This window comes from Heterodontus francisci, chromosome 8, assembly GCF_036365525.1.
Source record: "Heterodontus francisci isolate sHetFra1 chromosome 8, sHetFra1.hap1, whole genome shotgun sequence".
NCBI lineage: Eukaryota > Metazoa > Chordata > Chondrichthyes > Heterodontiformes > Heterodontidae > Heterodontus > Heterodontus francisci.
This window is the reverse complement of record NC_090378.1, coordinates 94,028,177-94,051,929: the sequence shown is the minus strand read 5'-3', so window position 1 is coordinate 94,051,929 and position 23,753 is coordinate 94,028,177. Positions and strand designations below refer to the sequence as shown.

At 42.9% G+C, this 23,753-nt stretch overlaps 1 protein-coding gene across 1 annotated transcript in view; it reads left to right on the top strand.

The window, feature by feature from the left end:
- Positions 1–18,813: 18,813 nt before the first annotated feature.
- LOC137373024 (regulator of G-protein signaling 5-like) overlaps positions 18,814–23,753 on the top strand; it is a 59,879-nt gene continuing 54,939 nt past the window's right edge. The window contains exon 1 of the mRNA XM_068037742.1: positions 18,814–18,932. Within this exon, the coding sequence (XP_067893843.1) occupies positions 18,889–18,932 (44 nt within the window). The 5' untranslated portion in view covers positions 18,814–18,888. The remainder of the gene's footprint in view (positions 18,933–23,753) is intronic.

Sequence of the window (23,753 nt, the reverse complement as noted above, 5' to 3'; positions counted from 1 at the left end):
CTTCATCCTGTTGCACAATCCTGGCTATTTCTATCGCTCATTCTTCCATTGGTCTGATCATTTGGAAGTAAGGTACCCCTCCACCTGTTTGCAACCTTTCCAGGACATTGAGTGCCCATTTATCCTGCAAGAACAAAAGAGAACAAGGTAAGACATTGCTGTTCTCTGTGGCCAATAGGATCTGCTCCAATTAATTGGAGGATGTATATTTCAGTAGTGACACGTCCTCAGCAACACTATGGCACTGAGCCATTCTAAGGGGTGAGTGAGTGACCTGGGCGCACACCCCTCCGATGTTCAGGAACAGCATACGCCCTCAGACTCCTCAGATGGTGTGTCTGCTGGAGGGTGCGAGCCCAAGGCCTGTCCTGGGGATTGGGGGTTGCACTCACCTTGCCAGAACGTATGAGGTCATTGAACCTTATCCTGTACCGAATCCAAGATCATTTAACGACACTTCTGTCATTGGCAGTGGCTGCTACTTCAAACCAGGCCTGCTTTGTCTGTATGGGTGGTCTCCCACTTCCACCCTCCAGGAAGAGGACCTCCCTCCTCGTCTCACGGACTCCAGCATTACTTCAAGATCGTCAGAGAACCAACGGGCTGCCCTACCCTGGGTGCCAGGCCTCCTGCGACATCATGGGAAGCAGCAATACAGGCCAAGGTGCAAGAGCATTCTTCTCTGTGCTCTGTGCTCCTTCACTGAGAACTCAATGCTGCAGAAAGCCGTGAGGAGTATAGAAAGTGCAGGGTGAAAGCAAAAAGGAAATTAGGAAAACAAAGAGAAGGCATGAAAGGATATTGGCAAGTAAAATCAAGGAGAATCCAAAGATGCTTTATCAATACATTAAGAGTAAAAGAATAACTAAGGAAACAGTAGGGCCCATAAAAGACCAAAAAGGTAACCTATGTGTGGAGGCAGAAGATGTGGGTATGGTTCTTAATGAATACTTTGCGTCTGTCTTCAAAAAAGAGGCAGACGATACAGGCATTATAGTTAAGGAAGAAGAGTATGAAATATTGGATATTATAAACATATGGAGAGAGGAAGTATTAATGGGATTAGCATCCTTGAAAGTGGATATATCACCAGGGCCGGAGGAAATGTACCCCAGGCTGTTAAAAGAAGCTGGGGATGAAATAGCGGATGCTCTGACCATCATTTTCCAATCCTCACTGGATGCAGGTGTGGTGCCAGAGGATTGGAGGACTGTTAACGTTGTACCTTTGTTTAAAAATGGAGCGAGGGATAGACAGAATGATTACAGGACAGTCAGTCTAACATCAATTGTGGGCAAATTATTGGAATCAATTTTGAGAGACAGGATAAGCTGTCATTTAAAAAGGCACAGAGTAATGAAGGATGGTCAGCATGGATTTGTTAAGGGAAGATCATGTCCGACTAACTTAACTAAATTTTTTGAGGAGGTAAGGAGGATTGATGAAAGTAGTGCAGTTGATGTGGTCTACATGGATTTTAGCAAGGCTTTTGACAAGGTCCCACATGGCAGACAGGTTAAAAAAATAAAAGCCCATGGAATCCAGGGGAATGTAGCAAGCTGGATACAAAATTGGCTCAGTGGCAGGAAACAAAGCGTAATGATTGATGGGTGTTTTTTGCGACTAGAAGGTTGTTTCCAGTGGGGTTCCACACAGTTCAGTACTGGATCCCCTGCTTTTTGTGGTATATATTAATGATTTGGACTTAAATGTAGGGGGCATGATCAAGAAGTTTGCAGATGACACAAATATTGGCCATGTGGTTGATAGCGAGGAGGATAGCTATAGATTGCAGGAAGATATCAATGACTGGTCAGGTGGGCAGAAAAGTGGGAAATGGAATTCAATACGGAGAAGTGTGAGGTGATGCACTTGGGAAGGTCAAGTAAGGCAAAGGAATACACAATAAGTAGGAGGATACTGTAGAGGAAGTGAGGGACCTTGGAGTGAATGTCCACAGATCCCTGAAGATAGCAGGACAGGTTGATAAGGCAGTTAAGAAGGCATTTGAGATACCTTATAAGCCAAGGTATAGAATATACGAGTAGGGAGGTTATGCTGGAACTATATAAAATATTAGTTCGGCCACAACTTGAGTACTGCATGCGGTTCTGGTCACCTCATTACAGAAAGGATGTAATTGCACTAGAAAGGGTACAGAGGAGATTTACAAGGATGTTACCAGGACTGCAAAATTGCAGCTATGAGGAATGGTTGGATAGGCTGGGGTTGTTTTCCTTGGAACAGAGGAGGCTGAGGGGAGATTTGATTGAGGTGTGCAAGGTTGTGAGGGGCCTGGATAGATTGGTTGGAAAGGACCTATTTCCCTTAGCAGAGGGGTCAGTGACTAGGGGGCACAGATTTAAATAGATTGGTAGAAGGATTAGAGGGGAGATGAAGAAAAGTTTTTTCATCCAGAAGGGTTCTGGAACTCAGTGCCTGAAATGCGTAGTGGAGGCAGAAACCCTCAACTGATTTAAAAGGTGTCTGGATATGCACCTGAAATCCTGTAACCTCCAGGGATACAAATCAAGTGCTGAAAAATGGGATTAGGACTGGTGGCTCGTTTTTTGGCCAGTGCAGACACAATGGGCAGAGTGGCCTCGTTCTGTGCCATAAATTTTTCTACATTTTCTAAATATTCTAAATATCTGAAAAGGAGGAATGTGCAGGGGTGTGTGTGGGGGGTGGGGGCAGAGGAGTGGCAGTATGTGAATTTCTCCTTAGGAGAGCCAGCACGGACACAATGGATCAAATGGCCTTCTTCTGTGCTATAACAATTCTATGATTCTATGTTTCACCATTCACACAACAGACACAGTACTGGCTGCTATGGGGAGTTTCAATTGGGCCTGCACTTCATCTGGCCTGTCTCCATTCCTGTCCCTGCGGCGGCTAATTGGACAGCAAACCCGTCTCCACACCAGTTAAAGGGTTGCCCCCTGAAAAACATGGCATAGATCTGTTTCCCCTCCGTGGGTGGGTTCAGGACCCGAAAACTGTCCTGACTTCCATTTCCCACCACCAATGCAAAAATCCAGCCCAGCATCTCAGGAGACCATCGAATGGATAGTCAAACAAGACATCCCATTATAAGCATTTCCCGTTATATGAAAGCAGTAGTAACTAAAGCTGCAGGTATGCCCAATATTCAATCACTTATGTGGCCAAAAATAAGTGAAAGCTCGTGGGTGTTATTGATCATCTGTAACTACCCTGAGATAGTGCTTGTGGGCTACCATCTCCAACTGCTGCAGGCACTTGTCATGTTTTGTGGCCATTGCAGTCAGCAGGTAAGAATCAACTACATTGGTGTGGGACTGCTGATTTCCTTCCCTAAAGAATATTAATGAAACAGTCATTTTTTCAACAATCTGTGAGCTTTGTGGGCACTCCTTTACAATGTCAGCTTTATTTATTTCCAGAATTGTTTTAACTGAATTCAAATTCTTAAACGGCTATGGTGTGATGTGAATTCATATTCTCTGGATTACTAGTGCTGCAGCAAAACCACTACACTACTGTACCCTGACATACATAGGGGCACCCACTGGGAATTCCATACCTGGTCCTCAGAAACTCTCACTCTGACTGGGACCAAAAATAATCCAGTGGATTCAAAGTCCGTCAGCTGTCAGAAGCAGGCCCAGTGTTCCCTCAAAGACAGCCAAAAATGACATTCAAAAGGCTCGTTACCAGCTTAATAAGTTCTTCACTTCCACTGGTCTCAGCTGTTACGGGCAACAGGTGTGCCTTATAGGAAGGGTCGTTTTCAAAGCTGTTTACCTGCGGTCTTCAGACTTAAACTTTGTCTTTTCACCACAGCTGCCACCACGTAATGAGTTCTTTATGTTGTCTGATGCAACATAAATGAAAAGCATGGAGTTCAGTTTGTTGAAGATCTCAAACAGGTTTAATACAGTGAAACTATTATATACAGTACAGAGCAAACTATTTAAAGAACCTTCCTCTAGGTGTTACATCGCAGAGTGACTCTGGCTTCGAGTCCCATGATTACATCCTGGTAAAGGCCTGCTCAGGTCAGGAAAAAAAAATCTGATCCGAATCCAGCAGAACCACATCGGACACAAGCCCGACCCGGCCCGAGTCCCTCCATTTTTTCCCGTGCCCGACCCAACCCGAGCCCGAGCCGACCTGACCCTACCTGAGCGCGATGACATCATAGAGATGCTCACTCGCTCACTGCACAGACTCAGAGTTTCCCTCCTTGACATCCCGGACTCCCAGATTAGGTAGTCTTGTCAACTTTTGACACTTACTCAAGTGTCAAAAACTCAACTTCCCAGCAGAGCAAAATGTAATACTTACTGTGTTTGTCCAACCCAGACCCGGCCCAACCTGGACCTGGCCCGACCCAACCTTAGCCCGAAAGCCGGACCCCGGAAGAGCGACCCGACCCGACCCGAACCCGACACATGTTGTTGGGTTCAGATCGGGTAACAGGCCTTTATGTCCTGGTACCTAGCTCATTAGCATGCTAAGATCTTAAAGGGCAATCACTTTATCTTGCTTTAAGCTGCCCCTGGAGCATTGCAAGCTGGAGCACAACACCACTGGTCCTCATGTAAATAAATTTAAGAGTTCTATGGGAACTCAGCTAATGAATTGTAAACAGGCCAAAATAAACAACAGAAGCTGCAGCTTGTAAGTTTTGGGGGCAAAAACGACTCCCACTCTAATTCGGAAGTCTGAAAATTCCACTGCCAAGATTGTCAAAAATGCCAAGTAAATTCAGGGCCTCATTGTTTACATTCATTAATGTTGGAGGAGTATCTAAACCTAACATTACAAGGGGGCCAGAATCTCAAAAAGAGCTGAAAAAGTAAATCAACTTTTATTTCAATTTTCTCACACCAGGGTTGCCAACCCTCCCGGGTTGTCCTGGAGTTTCCAGGAGTTAAAGATTAATGGCCTGAATATTCTCGTGAAGAAACCCAGAATAAAAATCATAACGGCATTAAAAGATCCTGTGTTTATCATTTTCTTTTAACATTTCAATTTCTTAGTCATAAAATTAGTTGGAGATGGAAGAAAGGCTGTTTGACTGGGTGGTGCGGTCAGAGGTGAGAGGTCATGTGATGCAACTTCTAGGAATATGTCCAATCAGAGTTGGGAATCCTACCTTAAAGACCTGCTTGTGTCTGCAAAAAAAACCCCGACCCGAGCCCGACAGAACCACATCTGACATTTTCCCAAAAATAGTACAAAGGAGTTTCATACAATCACATTAACACAAATATTTCCAATATTGAATAACAACAACAAATTACATTTATATATCAACTTTAATGTTATAAGGCATCCTAAGGTACTTTACAGGACCGCTATCAAACAAAGTTTGACACTGAGCCACCTGAGGAAATATTAAGACAGGTGACCGAAAGGTTGGTCTAACAGGCAGTTTTAAGGATAAAGGATAAAGTTGTAGAAAGGCGGGGAGGTGTACAGAAGGAAGCTCCAGAGCTTAAGGCCAAGGCAGCTGTAGGCAATGGTAGAGTGAAGATAATACGATTTGGCAATATAGAACTCAAGACTCTTGCAAAGGTTCCTGGGATTTTCTAAATAAATCTTTTTTATCCCCCAACACATTTTACATGTTCTAATTAGTTTCGTCTGTGATTAAGGGAATTAGAAGGGACGAAGCTGGACCAAGCAGAATAAAAACAAAGCATTTGGTCCCATCAATTAATTATTTTAAAAAGAATTAGTCTCACTGGAAGTCTTCTGTTATGTTATCAGTATTACTTCCATCCAACACTCTGCAGACTGAAATGATTGCTTAAGTGAGGCAGCTATTGGATCAAAGGTGGGAAGCTTGCTACACTGGAGCTCACTAATATAACCATGTTCATAAGGAAATCCCAAAAGGCTTGCCACTTTCACACTATATAAGCACAGTGCTGACTAATAATAACAACCAATCTCTATCAATTAGTCTACAACAAACCCAGACATGACTCAAGGAACATTGCATTGTGGAAAGCTTTGGGAACCAAACCAAAATCATCTTTTCCTCCCAAGCCATGGTACACCTACCATGTCATGTCTCAAATTACCCCTATGCTCTATCCCAAAATATTATTTTCTGAAATAAATTTATCAAATTTACTTTTCAATGAATCAATACTATCAGTGTCCATCATCTCCCTAGGGAGCCTGTTCCACTGATTGGCCACTCGCGCACTGAAATAATGTGCCAGAACTTGTTGGCAAGATAATGGAGATTTAAAGCCGTATGCTATTATTAGTGCATAAAATATTCAGCCATTAGTAGTCAGGAAGTGATAAACTGTGAATTGTGAGTCACCACAAATAGCTGGGTGATTTGCACTGCTCCACCGTTAGCCTTATCAAAATGGTAGTTCACCCTCAATTGTACTTGTGTTGTAAATATGAATTAAATTCACTGCAGAAAGTTCAGGTTAGTTTCACTGATGCAAGGACCTTTTTAATGATGAGTTTATGTTCCTGCGCTGTCACTCAACCTTAGGAAACTGCAGATGGTCTTATTCCTGCAGGCAGTAAAGTGTTTGCAGAGGTTTTGTAAATTTAAAACGTTTTTCGTACTTTTCCTTTTTCCTCTCACTCCTAATCCAATTTTTTTTCCTCTTTATTTCTCTTATGTACCTACTTTGATTCCAATTCATCCTTCTTGCCCGTTATTCACTCTGTTTCTTTCTCTATCATTAAATTTCATTGGTTAATGAGATAGACTGTTGGTTCGATCATTGATGAAAGAGATCCCAAAACAAAACCTTGTGGGACTGCACTGGAAGCTTTCTCCCAGGCTGACACAATCCCTGTACCACCAGCTTCTGGATTCCATCGGTCAACCAATTACATATCATTTGTAAAATATTTCCACTGAATCCAAAGCACTTTACAGCCAATGAATTACTTTTGAAGTGTCGTAACGTAGAAAACACAACAGACAATTTGGGCACTGCAAGCTCCCACAAACAGCAATGAGATATTGACCAGATACTCTGTTTTTAATGAGGTTGGTTCAGGGACAAATGTTGGCCAGGGCACTGGGGAGAATTTCTCTGTTCTTCAAAATCATGCCGCTGCACATCCCCCTGCACCATCCACCACTACACCCCCGGCCCTTATTAATTAAGGTATGGTGGTGGGCCATCCTTCCAAGGTGCATGAAATGGTTAACCAGTGTTAGATTTGGGGAGAAGAAAGGAGTACTGAATAAGCTTTAAAAACTATTGCAGTAGGTCCTGCCTATTTAAGAATGAAAACAGGGCTCAGCATCATGTCCAACAGGCATTCATGTGTAATATAAAGAAAATATTTGCCTTCATATTGCATTTCACATACTCAGGAGATCCTAAAGTGCTTTGTAGCCAATGAATTGCTTTTGAAGTGTAGTTCCTAATATGTTGTCGGCAAATGCAGCAGCTAATTTCTGCACAGCAAAGTGCCACATACAGCAATGAGGTAGATGACCAGTTAATCTATTTTTGGAGGTGCTGACTGAGGGATAAATATTGACCAGGGCACCAAGGAGAAATCCCTTGCTCTTCTTTGAATACATTACATAGAATCACAAAGAATAAGTAGCACAGAAACAGTCCATTCAGTCCAACTAGTCTATGCTGCTGTTTTTACTTCACAAGTCTCCTCCTATTCCATCAGCCTCATCTCAGCTTTTCAGCATATCTTCTATTTCCTTTTCTCTTTCGTATTCACCTAGTTTCCTTTTGAAAGCACCGAAGGTATTTTCCTCAACCAGTTCCTGTGGTAGCGAGTTCCACATTCTAACCATTTCTCCCTGGTGCCCTGGTCAATATTTATCCCTCAGTCAGCACCTCCAATGAAGAAATTTCTCCTTATTTCACTACGTCCACTTGAAGAGGCAGATATGGGCTCATTTATGTCTCATCTAAAAAAGGCACCTTGGACAACGCAGCATTATCTCAGTATTGCACTGAACTTGTCAACATAGCTTATATGATTAAGTGCCTGCAGCATCACACAGAAGTGAATAAACTACCACTGGGCTAAGCTGACACTTGGAGAATCGAGACCAACCTCCATGTGCAGTATGAATATTAGAAACAACAGTCCCCCATTAGACCACTATGAATCATGGATAGAATGGCCCAGATATTTATGAGGAGGCAGGAAGGGAGCGGAAGCAGGGACGCATGCGTTTGGGGGTGAAACTTAGAAATGCTGGGAACATGAAGTTCCTGCCAAATTAACAGCAGGACCTCATTATCATTCCTATACTCGGTTTCTCACCCTGTTGACTGAAAAGCCAGAGGTAGAATTCCGCAGCCGGGGACCATTAAGGACAATCCATGGCAACTGGAAAACATTGCAGGTTACAGAAGGGTCGGAGCCAGACTGACAACTGAGAGGGAGGAAGAATCATGGGGTTGATGGAGGGGAAGTTGGCGGATCGTGGCGAAGATTTGCCTGAGGGTCCGGGGGAAAGCACACCTGCTCCTCATGGCTCATGTGCAGTGCTATAGAAGTACTTACCTGCTGAAATAAAAACAGAAAATGCTGGAAATGTTCAGCAGGCCTGGCAGCATCTGTGGAGAGAGAAACAGAGTTAAGGTTTCAGGATAATGGCCTTTCATCAGAATTCTGAAAAGTTGCAGTTAAGGATTAATACTCTTATAACGTGGGTTATGAGTATCTGTCTTTGTAATGAATGTGGAATGTATTTTCTGAGAACTATTTATTCACCTGCACTCTTCTCTTTATTTTGGTAATGACACTTATGTATTCTACATGCTTTGTCCAACAAAATCGAGCACAAGAAAGTACTTTGGTACTAATGAAATTCAACCTCTGCAGTTTCCAATGCAAATGGGGTAGCGTGATCCCAACATGAAGAGATTAAACAAAATTGGGCCTTTGTCTGGATTTATTTAAACTGGTGAGCTGTGTTCAGATGGTTAATTAATCTTCTTCTTCTTTGGCCTCCTTGTCCTGAGAGACAATGGGTAAGTGCCTGGAGGTGGTCAGTGGTTTGTGGAGCAGTGCCTGGAGTGGCTATAAAGGCCAATTCTAGAGTGACAGACTCTTCCACAGGCGCTGCAGATAAAATTGGTTGTCGGGGCTGTTACACAGTTGGCTCTCTCCTTGCGATTCTGTCTTTTTGTAATGTTACTTTTAAAGTATGCGCTGTTCAGATGTTAAGACCCAATACTCTTGTAACAGCAAAGACCTTTTCGAAGAACTTCCTGTTTCCAGGACATTTTCTTCTTGGAAAAACAGGATGTTCCTGCAATAGGGCGTCACGGCATTTAAACTTACAAAATCTCATCTCTAGCACAATTACATTTTTAATACAGATCATAACAGTTGGGTGGCCTGGTAATTTCTGTGGTAGACAGATGGACGCCCGAACAGGAGGTCACGAATTTCAATACCAAGCCTCGCCTCACATTGTCTGCTCTTCATCACTTGGAGAGTCGAGCCTCTTTTCAACTTGTATTATGAACTTTTATCGTTACATAAGTAGGTTACAGATAAAATCTGTTTTATCTCCAGACTGAAGTTATATTTACAACTTTTTTACAACTCACATCTAGCCAATTTGGTGCTGCCAGCCAACCAACCCAAAGTAATTAAATTTACTACATATTTTTCTTTTAAGTATCAAAATATAGCTGCACCACATAACTACAATGATACCCTTGTGGAATTAAGATGACTCATTTAATAGTCATTCCACAGTTTTAGTATGCACTGTTTGAAAGGTTGAAAAATGGGCTGAATATTAGCGGCCCCTCGACGCCGCGGGTCGCGGAGGCCCGCCTCGACCCGTGATGTCAAGAAGGGCCCACCGCATATTGCGAGCGGCGGTGGGACCTCGGTGCAGCCACCGCACCCCACCTCCACCCTGCCGCCTGGTCGTAGGCCCTGCGTCTAAATATTCAAATGAACCTAAATTAGATTTAATAAGTATTTATTTATCTTAAATTAATTTATTAATTAGTGCTAGAAATGTCAGTTAGAGGGGTGAAGTGCTTCACCTGTGAGATGTGGGAGCTCCGTGACGCTTCCAGCGTTCCGGACGACTACGTCTGCAGGAAGTGTACCCAGTTGCAGCTCCTCACAGACCGCATGGATCGGTTGGAGCGGCAACTGGATGCACTTAGAAGCATGCAGGTGGCAGAGAGGGTCATAGACAGGAGTTTTAGCGAAGTGGTTACAGTCAAGGTGCAGGCAGATAGATGGGTGACTGATAGAAGGGGCAGGCAGTCAGTGCAGGAACCCCCTGTGGCTATCCCCCTCTCCAACAGGTATACCATCTTGGAAACTGTTGGGGGGGATGGCCTATCAGGGGAAAACAGCAGCAGACAGAGCAGTGGCACCATGGCTGGCACTGTTGTTCAGCAGGGAGGGACAAAGCGCAGAACAGCAATAGTTATAGGGGACTCTACAGTCAGGCGCACAGATAGGCACTTCTGTGGACATGAAAGAGACTCCAGGATGGTATGTTGCCTCCCTGGTGCCAGGGTCAAGGATGTCTCTGAACGGACAGGGGGCATTCTGAAGGGGGAGGGTGAACAGCCAGACGTTGTGGTACACATCGGCACCAATGACATAGGCAGGAAGAGTGACGAGGTCCTGCAGGGGGAGTTTAGGGAGTTAGGTAGAAAGTTAAAAGACAGGACCTCTATGGTTGTAATCTCGGGATTACTCCCTGTACCACGTGCCAGTGAGGCTCGAAATAGGAAGATAGTGCAGCTAAACACGTGGCTGAACAGCTGGTGTAGAAGGGAGGGTTTCAGATATCTGGACCATTGGGATCTCTTCAGGGACAGATGGGACCTGTACAAGAAGGATGGGTTGCATCTAAACTGGAGGGGCACAAATATCCTGGCTGCGAGGTTTGCTAGCGTCACTCGGGAGGGTTTAAGCTAGTGTGGCAGGGGGGTGGGAACCAGAGCAGTAGGACAGCAAGTGAATAAATGAGGGGGAACGAGTAAATAAGGCCAGTAAGACTAAGACTAAGAGGAAGAGCAGGCAGGGAGATGTTGCGGAGCACAGCGGGACTGGTGGTCTGAAGTGCATTTGTTTCAATGCGAGAAGTATAACAGGTAAGGCAGATGAACCTAGAGCTTGGATGAGTACTTGGAACTATGATGTTGTTGCTATTACAGAGACTTGGTTGAGGGAAGGACAGGATTGGCAGCTAAATGTTCCAGGATTTAGAAGCTTCAGGCGGGATAGAGGGGGATGTAAAAGGGGTGGGGGAGTTGCATTACTTGTTAAGGAGAATATCACAGCTGTACTGCGGGAGGACACCTCGGAGGGGTCGTGCAGCGAGGCAATATGGGTGGAGCTCAGGAATAGGAAGGGTGCAGTCACGATGTTGGGGGTTTTCTACAGGCCTCCCAACAGCCAGCGGGAGGTAGAGGAGCAGATATGTAGTCAGATTTTGGAAAGATGTAAAGGTAACAGGGTTGTAGTCGTGGGTGATTTTAACGTCCCCAATGTTGACTGGGACTCACTTAGTGCTAGGGGCTTAGATGGGGCAGAATTTGTAAAGAGCATCCAGTCCAACTAGGGATGGGGCCGTACGGGACCTGGTATTGGGGAATGAGCCCGGGGGTATTGGGGGTGACTGTTTGAGGGTAAATCAACATCTGACATGTGGGAGTCTTTCAAATGTCAGTTGATTAGAATCCAGGACCAGCATGTTCCTGTGAGGAAGAAAGATAAGTTTTGCAAGTTTTGGGAACCTTGGATAACGCGGGATATTGTGAGCCTAGTCGAAAAGAAAAAGGAAGCATTCGTAAGGGCTGGAAGGCTAGGAACAGACGAATCCCTTGAGGAATATAAAGACAGTAGAAAGGAACTTAAGCAAGGAGTCAGGAGGGCTAAAAGGGGTCATGAAAAGTAATTGGCAAACAGGATTAAGGATAATCCCAAGGCTTTTTATACGTATATAAAGAGCAAGAGGGTAACTAGGGAAAGGGTTGGCCCGCTCAAGGACAGAGAAGGGAATCTATGTGTGGAGCCAGAGGAAATGGGCGAGGTACGAAATGAGTATTTTGCATCAGTATTCACCAAAGAGAAGGACTTGGTGGATGATGAGCCTAGGGAAGGGAGTGTAGATAGTCTCAGTCATCTCATTATCAAAAAGGAGGAGGTGTTGGGTGTCTTGCAAAGCATTAAGGTAGATAAGTCCCCAGGGCCTGATGGGATCTACCCCAGAATACTAAGGGAGGCAAGGGAAGAAATTGCTGGGGCCTTAACAGAAATCTTTGCATCCTCATTGGCTACAGGTGAGGTCCCATAGGACTGGAGAATAGCCAATGTTGTTCCTTTGTTTAAGAAGGGTAGCAAGGATAATCCAGGAAATTATAGGCCGGTGAGCCTTACATCAGTGGTAGGGAAATTATTAGAGAGGATTCTTCGGGACAGGATTTACTCCCATTTGGAAACAAACAAACTTATTAGTGAGAGACAGCATGGTTTTGTGAAGGGGAGGTCGTGTCTCACTAATTTGATTGAGTTTTTTGAGGAACTGACGAAGATGATTGATGAAGGAAGGGCAGTGGATGTTATCTATGTGGACTTCAGTAAAGCCTTTGACAAGGTCCCTCATGGCAGACTGGTACAAAAGGTGAAGTCACACGGGATCAGAGGTGAGCTGGCAAGATGGATACAGACCTGGCTCTGTCATAGAAGACAGAGGGTAGCAGTGGAAGGGTGCTTTTCTGAGTGGAGACATGTGACTAGTGGTGTTCCGCAGGGATCAGTGCTGGGACCTTTGCTGTTTGTAGTATATATAAATGATTTGGAGGAAAATGTAGCTGGTCTGATTAGTAAGTTTGCGGACGACACAAAGGTTGGTGGAGTTGCAGATAGTGATGAGGATTGTCAGAGGATACAGCAGGATATAGATCAGTTGGAGACTTGGCGGAGAAATGGCAGATGGAGTTTAATCCGGACAAATATGAGGTAATGCATTTTGGAAGATCTAATGCAGGTGGGAAGTATACAGTAAATGGCAGAACCCTTAGGAGTATTGACAGGCAGAGAGATCTGGGCGTACAGGTGCACAGGTCACTGAAAGTGGCAACGCAGGTGGATAAGTTAGTCAAGAAGGCATACGGCATGCTTGTCTTCATCGGTCGGGGCATAGAGTATAAAAATTGGCAAGTTATGCTGAGCTGTACAGAACTTTAGTTAGGCCACACTTAGAATATTGCATGCAATTCTGGTCGCCACACTACCAGAAGGACGTGGAGGCTTTGGAGAGGGTACAGAACAGGTTTACCAGGATGTTGCCTGTTCTGGAGGGCATTAGCTATGAGGAGAGGTTGGATAAACTCGGATTGTTTTCACTGCAACGACGGAGGTGGAGGGGTGACATGATAGAGGTTTACAAAGTTATGAGTGGCACGGACAGAGTGGATAGTCAGAAGCTTTTTCCCAAGGTGGAAGAGTCAGTTACTAGGGGACATAGGTTTAAGGTGAGAGGGGCAAAGTTTAGAGGGGATGTGCGAGGCAAGTTCTTTACACAGAGGGTGGTGAGTGCCCGGAGCTTGCTGCCGTTGGAGGTGGTGGAAGCAGGTACGATAATGACGTTTAAGAGGCATCTTGACAAATACATGAATGGGATGGGAATAGAGGGATATGGTCCCCGGAAGTGCAGAAGGTTTTAGTTTCGGCAGGCATCAAGATCGGCGCAGGCTTGGAGGGCCAAATATCCTGTTCCTGTACTGTACTGTTCTTTGTTCTTTGTTTAGATGCTAATAAACTTACCTGCAGGCGGCGGACGTCCCATGCCAATTTTATTGACTCCGAATGCAACCCGTGTGCCTACAGAACTCCGTATGGAGTTCCGAGGTGAGAACTTGGTGGGGAGCAGGGAGGAATTCAATTTTCAGGGTGGGAGGGATGGAGGAGCGGGGAAAACATTTTTCATTGGCTGTGGGGATGGTGGGTAGGGGATGAAGGGCAAAGAGTGCAAAGTTTGGGGTTTAAAGTTTGGGACTGTAAAGAGTGGTTTTTGGGGGTGAGAGGGAAATAAATCTATTTTCTGATCATTGTGGGGGTGGAAGTGGCGCTTTTATGTTAAATTTACTGTTCAAATACTGTCCCTTTAAAAATTAAAATTTCTGCTCATGGCTTAAAGCCCTTTCGAAATTGCGCCAGTGCCTGTGCACTGGCGCTGGACGCCGTTGCCAGGCATGCGCCGGCTGCCCCCGATGATATTTAAATGAGCCCCTGTGCAGGGGCTCCTCAGCGGCAATTCCGTGTTGGAATGCCACCGAGTTGGAAGCGCGCCGTTGATTAGTGCGCGGCGCAAATACAATTCAGGCCATTAAGTTTTGCTATAATTGATTGCTGTTAACAACAGCAATTTATATTTATATTGCATCTTTTACGTAATAGATCTTCCAATGCGCTTCACAGGAACAAAATATGACACTGCCATAAAAGGAGATATTAGGTCAGATGACCAAAAGCTTGGTCAAAGAGGTAGGTTTGAAGGAATGTCTTAAAGGAGGAAAGCAAGGTAGAGAGGCAGAGAGGTGTAGGGTGGGTATTCCAGAGTTTAGGGCCTAGGCAACTAAAGGAGATGCTCAAAAGGCCAGAATTAGATAAATGCTGATATCTTAGGGGGGTTGGGGTTTGGGGCAGGAGGAGATTACAGAGATAGGGAGAGGCCAGGCCATGGAGGGATTTGAAAACAAGGATAAGAATTTTAAAATCAAGATGTTACTTGACTGGGAGCCAATGTAGGTCAGCGTGCACAAGGCTGATAGGCAAACAGGACTTGGTGCAGGTTAGGACATAAGCAGCAGAGCCAGGAGTGCATTAGAATAGTCAAATCTAGAGATACCAAAGGCATGAATAAGAGCTTTAGCAGCACATGAGCTGAGGCAGGGGTGAAGTCAGGCAATGTTATGGAGGTGGAAATAGGCATAAGAGCATAGGGAATAGGAGCAAGAGTATGCCATTCGGCCCCTCAAACCTGCCCCACCATTCAATAAGATCATGGCTGATCTGCCCAGACCTCAGCTCCTCTTTCATGCCAGCTGTTCATAGCCCTCACCTCCCCAATAGTTCAAAAATCTATCTACCTCCTCTTTAAATACTTTCAGCGATCTAGCCTCCACAACACTGGGGTAGAGAATTCCAGACATTCACTACCCTCTGAGGGAAGAAATTCCTTCGCATCTCAGTTTTAAATGAGTGACCCCTTATTCTGTAACTATGTCCCCTATTTTGAGATTCCCCCACAAGTGGAAACATCGTCTCAACATTTACCCTGTCTAGCCCCCTCAAAATCTTGTACGTTTCAATAAGATCACCCCTCATTCTTCTAAACTCTAATGGATAAAGGCCTAACCTGTTTGGCCATTCTTGATAAGTTAACCCTTCATCCCAGAGATCAGCCTAGTGAATCCCTTTTGAACTGCCTTCAATGCCAGTATATGCTTTCTTAAATACGTGGACCAAAACTGTACACAGTACTCCAGGTGCAGCTTCACCAAACCCCTGTACAGTTGTCACAAGACATTCCTATTTTTAAACTACAACCCCCTTCTTAATTTGCCTTCTTAATTACTTGCTGGACCTGCGTGCTAACTTTTTGTGTTTTATGCACAAAAACACCCAGATCCCTCTGTGCTGCACTTTTTTTGGAGTCTCTCTCCATTTAAGTAATGGTGTGCCTTTTGATTCTTCCTACCAAAGTGTATGACTTCACACTTTCCTACATTGAACTCCATCTGCCAAGATTTTGCCCACTCGCTCTACCTATCTATATCCCCTTGCAGATTCCTTATGTCCTCATCACAACATGCCCTCCCACCTATTTTTGTATCATCAGCAAATTTGGATATATTACACTCTACCCCTTCCTCCAAGTCATTAATATAGATAGTAAATAATTGAGGTCCTAGGACTGATCCTTGTGGGACTCCACTAGTTATGTCTTTCCAACCTGAAAAAGACCCATTAATCCCGACTCTCTGTCTTCTGTGAGTTAACCAATCCTCAATCCATGCTAATATATTGCCCCCAATACTGTGAGCTCCTATCTTGTGTAATAATCTTTTATGTGGCATCTTATTGAATGCCTTCTGGAAATCAAAATACACTACATCTACCAGTTTCCCTTTATCAACTCTGCTAGTTATATCCTCAAAGAACTCTAGCAAATTTGTTAAACATGATTTTCTTTTCACAAAACCATGTTGACTTTGTTTGATTGCGTTAAGCTTTTCTAAATGTCCTATTTCTTCTTTAATAATGGACTCCAGCATTTTCCCAACGACCGATGTTAGGCTGACTGGCCCATAGTTTCCTACTTTTTGTCTCCCTCCCTTCTTAAACAGGGGCATCACATTTGCAGTTTTCCAATCTGCTGGGACCCTCCTGGAACCCAGTGAGTTCTGGAATATTTCAACCAATGCCTCCACTATCTCTGCAGCCACTTCCTTTAAAATCCTTGGATGTTGGCCATCAGGTCCTGGCAACTGGTCTGCCTTTAGTCCCATTAGTTTGTGGCAGTAATGGCTCGAATATGAGGTTGGAAGCTCAACTTGGGGTCAAATTCGTGCCACACAAGTGGCAGGCAATGACCATCTCCAACAAGTGAGAATCTAACCATCTCCCCATGACATTCAATATTATTACCATAGCTGAATCCCCCACTATCAACATTCTGGGGGTTACCATTAATCAGAAACTGAACTGGAGTAGCCATATAAATACCGTGGCTACAAGAGCAAGTCAGAGGCTAGGAATCCTGAGGCAAGTAACTCACCTCCTGACTCCCCAAAGTCTGTCCACCATCTACAAGGCATAAGTCAGGAGTGTGATGGAATACTCTCCACTTGCCTGGATGGGTGCAGCTCCAACAACACTCGAGAAGCTCGACACCATCCAGGACAAAGCAGCCCGCTTGATTGGCATCCCATCCACAAACTTTCACTCCCTCCACCACTGACGCACAGTGACAGCAGTGTGTACCATCTACAAGATGCACTGCAGCAATGCGCCAAGGCTCCTAAGACAACACCTTCCAAATCCACGACCTCTACCACTTAGAAGAACAAGGGCAGCAAATGCATGGGAACACCACCACCAACAGGTTTCCCTCCAAACCACACACCATCCTGACTTGGAACTATATCGCCGTTCCTTCACTGTCGCTGGGTCAAAATCCTGGAACTCCCTTTCTAACAGCATTGTGGGTGTAACTACCCCACATTGACTTCAGCAGTTCAAGAAGGCAGCTCACCACAACCTCCTCAAGGGCAATTAGGAATGGGCATTAAATGCTGGCCTAGCCAGCGATGCCCACATCCCATGAATTAATAAAAAAAAATAATACCAAGGTTGTGAACAATCTGGTTTAGTCTCAGACAGTTGCCAGGGAGAGCAATAGAGTTGGTAGCTCGGAATGGAGTCTGGAGCAGGGACTGAAAACAATGGCTGTAGTCTTTCCGATATTTAATTAGAAGAAATTTCTGTGCATCTGGTACTGGATGTCAGATAAGCAGTCCGATAGTTTAGCAACAATGGAGGAGTCGAGAGAGAGGTTAACCGCAGAATAAGGATGGTCAATGCATTATCCTGTAAACATACAGCAGCACTTCTGAACAGAGAAAATCATTTAAAAATATTGAAATTATCACTTGTTAAGAGACTGGATTTGTGTGAATATGAAGTTATTCTATGTTTCCATATTGCTCCCATATTTCACTTGAACATTATTTGGTTCAACTTGGAGAAAGGCAAATTGGAGCACATTTCTGCTACGTTTTAGATGGAATACAATTATAGATACTTACATAGCAAAAAGAATTACAGCAAAGTATGCAATGCGTAAAATGCAAAAAAACACATTTCTCTGGAAAAAATTGTTTAGAAACAAAGCGTGTAGAGCAGCCATGCTACATCATAGCATAAACCACTGCAACACAAAGACTAGAATCTTAGTCCACGACCCCTGACTCTACTCTGCCAAAAAAAATAATGACATGAACCACAAACATTCTATCACCCATTTTATTGTACCAGTGGAAAAAACTGTGGAAAAAGAATCCCTCCGAGTTTTTTTTGCTATACTTTGCTGAACTCCAGATGTTACTGGATAACTTTGTATGGTTCTGATCAAGGGCTTCACTTAAAACTTTGACTCTTCCTTCTGTGTTAAATGCTGAACAATCTGCGCTGCATTTCCAATCATCTCTGTTTCCATTCTGCATCTAATCATGTTACTTACCTACACTAGCCCAACCTCCAGCTAACAACCTGCTCTGAGGATGGCATTGTCTGGGAAAATTCACAAATCATTTTCAAGTTACAATGTCCTACGCCATCAGTGAGTTTTGTCTACCACTCACAAGTTATCGGCTTTTAGCATGCCTTCTATGTGTTTGGAAATTTCTTCGCCAATTTTCTTTCGCTGGCACATAAGATCTTATTTTTTAAAACGATTATAAATTCACAGTATGCAGATCATTAAATACAATGGATTTCTGATAAAGAACTGTTTGGATAAAGCAACATCTATATTTTAGACGAAAAAGCTCAACTTAAGGCTCCAATTTATGCAATCTTTCAGACATCTGTGAATGTTGTTTTTTAAAGGGAAGATATGTTTTTTTCGGAGCACTGATTGACCTTTTCATTTGGACTGCTGGAGGCTGTAGTCTGCAGATCCCTCTATAGGGTGAGGCATTCATATGCTCCTTGGACTATAATCACTTTTGAAAGATTTAATTGGCTGACCAGCCAGCGTCACTCAAGGGGAGCAAGTCTGTATATAATCTACATGCTCAGCAACGAGCAGCAGAAGAAGCTCAAGTTTAGAGAGACTACTTTGCTGAAAGACACCAAAGCAGAGGAGCTGGCAAAATGTGCAAAGGTTTAGCTGCATTACCAGCAACATGCCTCGAAAGGTAAGCAAATGCACTTCAGCGCTGGCTTAAGTGAATGACCAAGTATTAAGTTGGTACATGTTCATGTGCTTCATATATTTTAATCAATGTGAATGATACGCTATAAGTTTTGATCCCCTTTTTAACAATTAACACAGGATTCCATCAAATAGAATCTGGACTTATTATACAGAATAATATGCAAAACAGAACTTTTATTGTAAGCTCTTCACTAAGGGATTTAAGTACCTGTAACTATGGCAAGTAATATATTGCACAAGTGACTTGTTACCTCTCAGATTCTGGCACTTTCACTGGCTCAGGACATTTAATGAGAAATTCCAGGACTCAGGCAATAATTCATGCTGAAATGTATAAATTCAAGGGATGTTGCATTGGGTCCAATCACTTGCCCGATCTAGAACACAGTGCAAGTGAATCAATCGATCGGGGAAAAGTTTGTTTTAAATTTATGTGATGAAAATTACTGATCGACAACTGTGAATCCAATAAGCAAAGCATTTAATTAGTTGCTATTCATAAAGTGCAATTCATACCTTTAATAGGTACAAACATTTTTCTTTTATCAAGAGTATAAGGAACTGGGTTTTTACATCAGGTAAATGTCAACAAAGCCAAGAAGATTCATTGACAATAAGGGAACATTAATTTAGCAGAACTGGATCTGAAAAAGAGTGTTGTGCTTTTCAATCCAGAATTAAGTAAACAAATCTGAGGAATGAAATACTCCGTATGTTATGCATGACAGCTTCTATTTATAGTGTTGCAATTGTTTATATGTCCCATATTATATGTATAAAAATCTTTCACTACATTTTCTTTAATAAACATGTTGATTACATTGCACTCTAACGCTTTCCATCTACTTCACTTCAAATTCCAGCATATTTGTAATTTATACTGCACTGAAATAGTTCATGTTGCTGCATTGATTTGTGCATTAGATTTTTAAAAAATATATAATGATGTTAAATTTGGCGTCAGGAACTTTAAAAGAAATTCAAGCCATAGCATGCAAATTGAGGCAGCAGAAAATGTAGTTTGTACTAAAAAAAAGAGATTTGAAGGAAATAGTATCTCATTCGCAGACTCACTCTGTAATCATGTTTTATTACTGAACTGTAATTCAGGATAGTCGCCCAATCAATCAGACACCACATGTATTCAGATAACAAGGGGAAAATATTAACTTTTGATTGTAGTATAAAATGTATGATATTGGATTATCAATAGCAGGAGAGATGTCTGATCTAATATTGCCCATTTTATGATATCTTCCAAAGTTAAAATTATCCCTCGACTTCTTGTTAATTGAATTGGGTTTCAATTGTATTCAGGTGGTTGGCATTAATTGGGGACTCACCTGTGCTTATAGGAGCAGGTGGAAAGAGGGATTTTTGGTTGGAGGTGAATGGCATGCGATGTGCATCTCTGTAATTAAAAGCTTGTAAATGAATAAAGAAGAATGAGAGGTGATCTCATTTAAAGTTATATGATTCCAAGGGGGCCTGACAGGGTAGATGCTTAAAGGTTGTTTCCCCTGAGCATAGTCTCAGGATTAGGGATTCATCATTTAAGACTAAGACAAGGAGTAATTTCTTCACTCAGAGGACTGTGAATCTTTGGAATTCTCTACCTCAGAGGGCTGTAAACGCTCAGGCGTTGAATATATTCAGGGCTGATATAGACAGATTTTTGGACTTTAGGGGAATCAATTAACTTGAGGATCAGGCAGGAAAGTGGAATTGAGGTCAAAGATCAGCCACGTTCATACTGAATGGGGGAGCAGGGCCAAAGGGTCCTGTGTCCTACACTTGCTGCAATTTTTTATGTTCTTATACTGAATGAGACAAAAATAGATAAAGAACAAGTTCTGAAAAAACTAACAATACTTGAAGTGGATAAGTCACCTGGTTCAAATGGGATGCAATCTAGGCAGCAGAGGGAAGTAAGGGTAGGAATTGTGGCGGAGCTAGCCACAAACTTCCAATTATCCTTAGATACAGGGGTTATGCCAGGGCACTGGAGGATTGCAAATGTTACACTCTCTTGTTCAATAAAGGGAAAAGGACAAACCTGGCAAGTCAGTTTAACATCAGTGGTGGGGAAGCTTTTCGAAACAACAATTTGTGAGAAAATTAACAGCCACTTCGACACGTTTGGACTAATTAACGATAGCTATCACAGATTTGTTAAGGGAAAATCATATTTGACTAATTTGAGTTTTTTGGTGAGGTAACAGAGAGGGTGGATGCAACCATTGCAGTTGGTGTTGTGTAGATGGATTTTCAAAAGACATTTGATAAAGCACCACATAACGGGTTTGTTAGTTCATGGGATAAAAGGCACAGAAGCGCACTGGTACAAAATTGGTTGACGGATTAAAAACGGAGTTGTGATGAATGGCTGTTTTTAGGACTGATGGGAGGTATACAGTGGTGTTCTCCAAGGTTCAGTTCTAGAACTACTGCTGTTTTTGATATACAATAATGACTCGGACTTGGGGTACAGGGCACAATTTCAAAATTTGCAGATGACACAAAATTTGGAAGTAAGCAGGAAGGAAGATAGTGATGGACTTTAAGAGGACAGAGACAGACTGGTGGAATGGGCGGACACATGGCAGGTGACATTTAACACAGAGAAGTGTGAGATAATACAACAAAAACAAGAAATGCTGGATTCACTCAGCAGGTCTGGCAGCATCTGTGGAAAGAGAAGCAGAGTTAACGTTTCGGGTCAGTGACCCTTCTTCGGAGTTCCGAAGAAGGGTCACTGACCCGAAATGTTACCTCTGCTTCTCTTTCCACGGATGCTGCCAGACCTGCTGAGTGAATCCAGCATTTCTTGTTTTTGTTTCAGATTTCCAGCATCCGCAGTATTTTGCTTTTATTATGTGAGATAATACAGTTTGGTAAAAAGAATGAGGATAGACAACACAAGCTAAATGGTACAATTTTAAAAGGGGTGTAAGAAGAGAGATATCTGGGGGTGTTAGTGCACAAATCTTTGAAGTTGGCAGGACAGATTAATAAAGCACTTAATAAAGCATATAGGATCCTGGGCTTTATAAATAGAGGCAGAGTACAAAAGTTGGGAGATTATGCTAAACCTATACTAAACACTAGTTTAGCCCCAGTTGGAGTATTGTGTCCAATTCTGAGCACCACACTTCAGCTAGGACGCGAAGACTTTGGAGAGTGCACAGAAGAGATTGACTAGAAATGTTTCAAGGGATAAGGGTTTATGGTTACGTGCATAAACTGGAGAAGTTGGACTTGTTCTCCTTTCAGCAGAGAAGGCCAAAAGGAGATTTGATAGAGGTGTTCAAAATCATGAAAAGTTAAAACAGGTTAATAAAGCAAAACTGTTTCCAATGGCTGAGAGGTTGATAACTGGAGGGCAGATTTAAGGTGATTGACAAAAGAACTAGAGGCGACAGGAGGAAAAGCTTTTTGTGCAATGAGTTAAGAGTAAGAATTGGAATGCACTGCCCGACAGATAGTACAGATTCAATAGAAGCTTAAAAAAAATGGATAATGTTACGACCAAGGCGGGAGTAATGCACTGTTAATTCAGTCCCACTACTCCACAGGTCATAGCATATTAGTAAAGTTTCCCACCTCCCGGAAAATAGCCAAATTAAACACTCTATTTGTCCCCTGAATAAAGCACACCAAAGCAGGTATCTTTAAACAACAAAATTAACGATTTATTAATAAACTAAATCTTAAACAATAATGAGATAACTCTATACATGAAAAGATTCTTTTTAAAACTTCTTATTCTTCCTTATCCTCATGCACATACACATACATTTTTTTTAAATGGTTAACTTGTTTTAAAAGGATATTTTGGATTACAACTGTTTCTTAGGAATAATAAAATAACTGGGTTGTAATGTTTTGGTAGGATATTTCTGTGTTGGTAAGGTGTCCCACAATCGAATAGTCGGATGGCACTCGAAGTCTCTCCAGGCTTGATGAACAGTCTGTGATGGGTAGGCGTTCACGGCACTTTGTCTGCAGCAGACATCACACAGATCTTTCAACAAAGGATGTAGCAACAGGTCTACTTGGGTTTTGAAATAGTAGCCTAGCAATAGAAGCTTTATTGAGTTTCAGGACCTCCCAAAACATAAGACGCAACAGGCATCACTCCAGAGGCAGAGATTTTTCAGACACTGGAGGTAATAGGAATTTGCTACCTTGTAAAATACAGGGCTTCCTCTCAGTAAAGGAGCCTTTCTCCACAGAAAGCAGAAACACCTCTTTTCCTGGGTCTTTTCCATGTCCAGGAGTTGTTTCCTCTCTCCAGGCAGACCACAGCCACCACCTCAAATGTAGGATTTCTTTTTACAAGAGAGGCAAACCTTTTTCAGGGAGAGGTATTTTTATCTGGTCTGCAAAAAACAGGTCCCAGCCAGTTTGTTCTGCCACCTGCCTGTCCAGTTCACTGGTCTCCGCAATGCAAAAATGAAACTGAAACGCTAAATCAAGTCATGTTATCTGTCATTTCCCTTGCTGTTGTTTGGAACAGGTGTCTAGCAGTTTGTCTCACTCAGTTCAAACACCAAGTTTCAGCATTCAATGTTTACAAAAAATCCTTTTTCTCAGTCTCTTAAAAACACACAGAACTCCAAGCTTTCAAATAAAAAAAACCTCTTGTGACACCTCCACCCTTGGTGAAATGAAATGCCATTCTTGAATGTGTTTCTTTACAATGTAAACAAGAAATTGAAAAAAAACATTTGAAACATAGTTTCACATTCATGCCCATCATTCACTCGTAATCCATCGTTATCCTTGTAACTCAATAAGG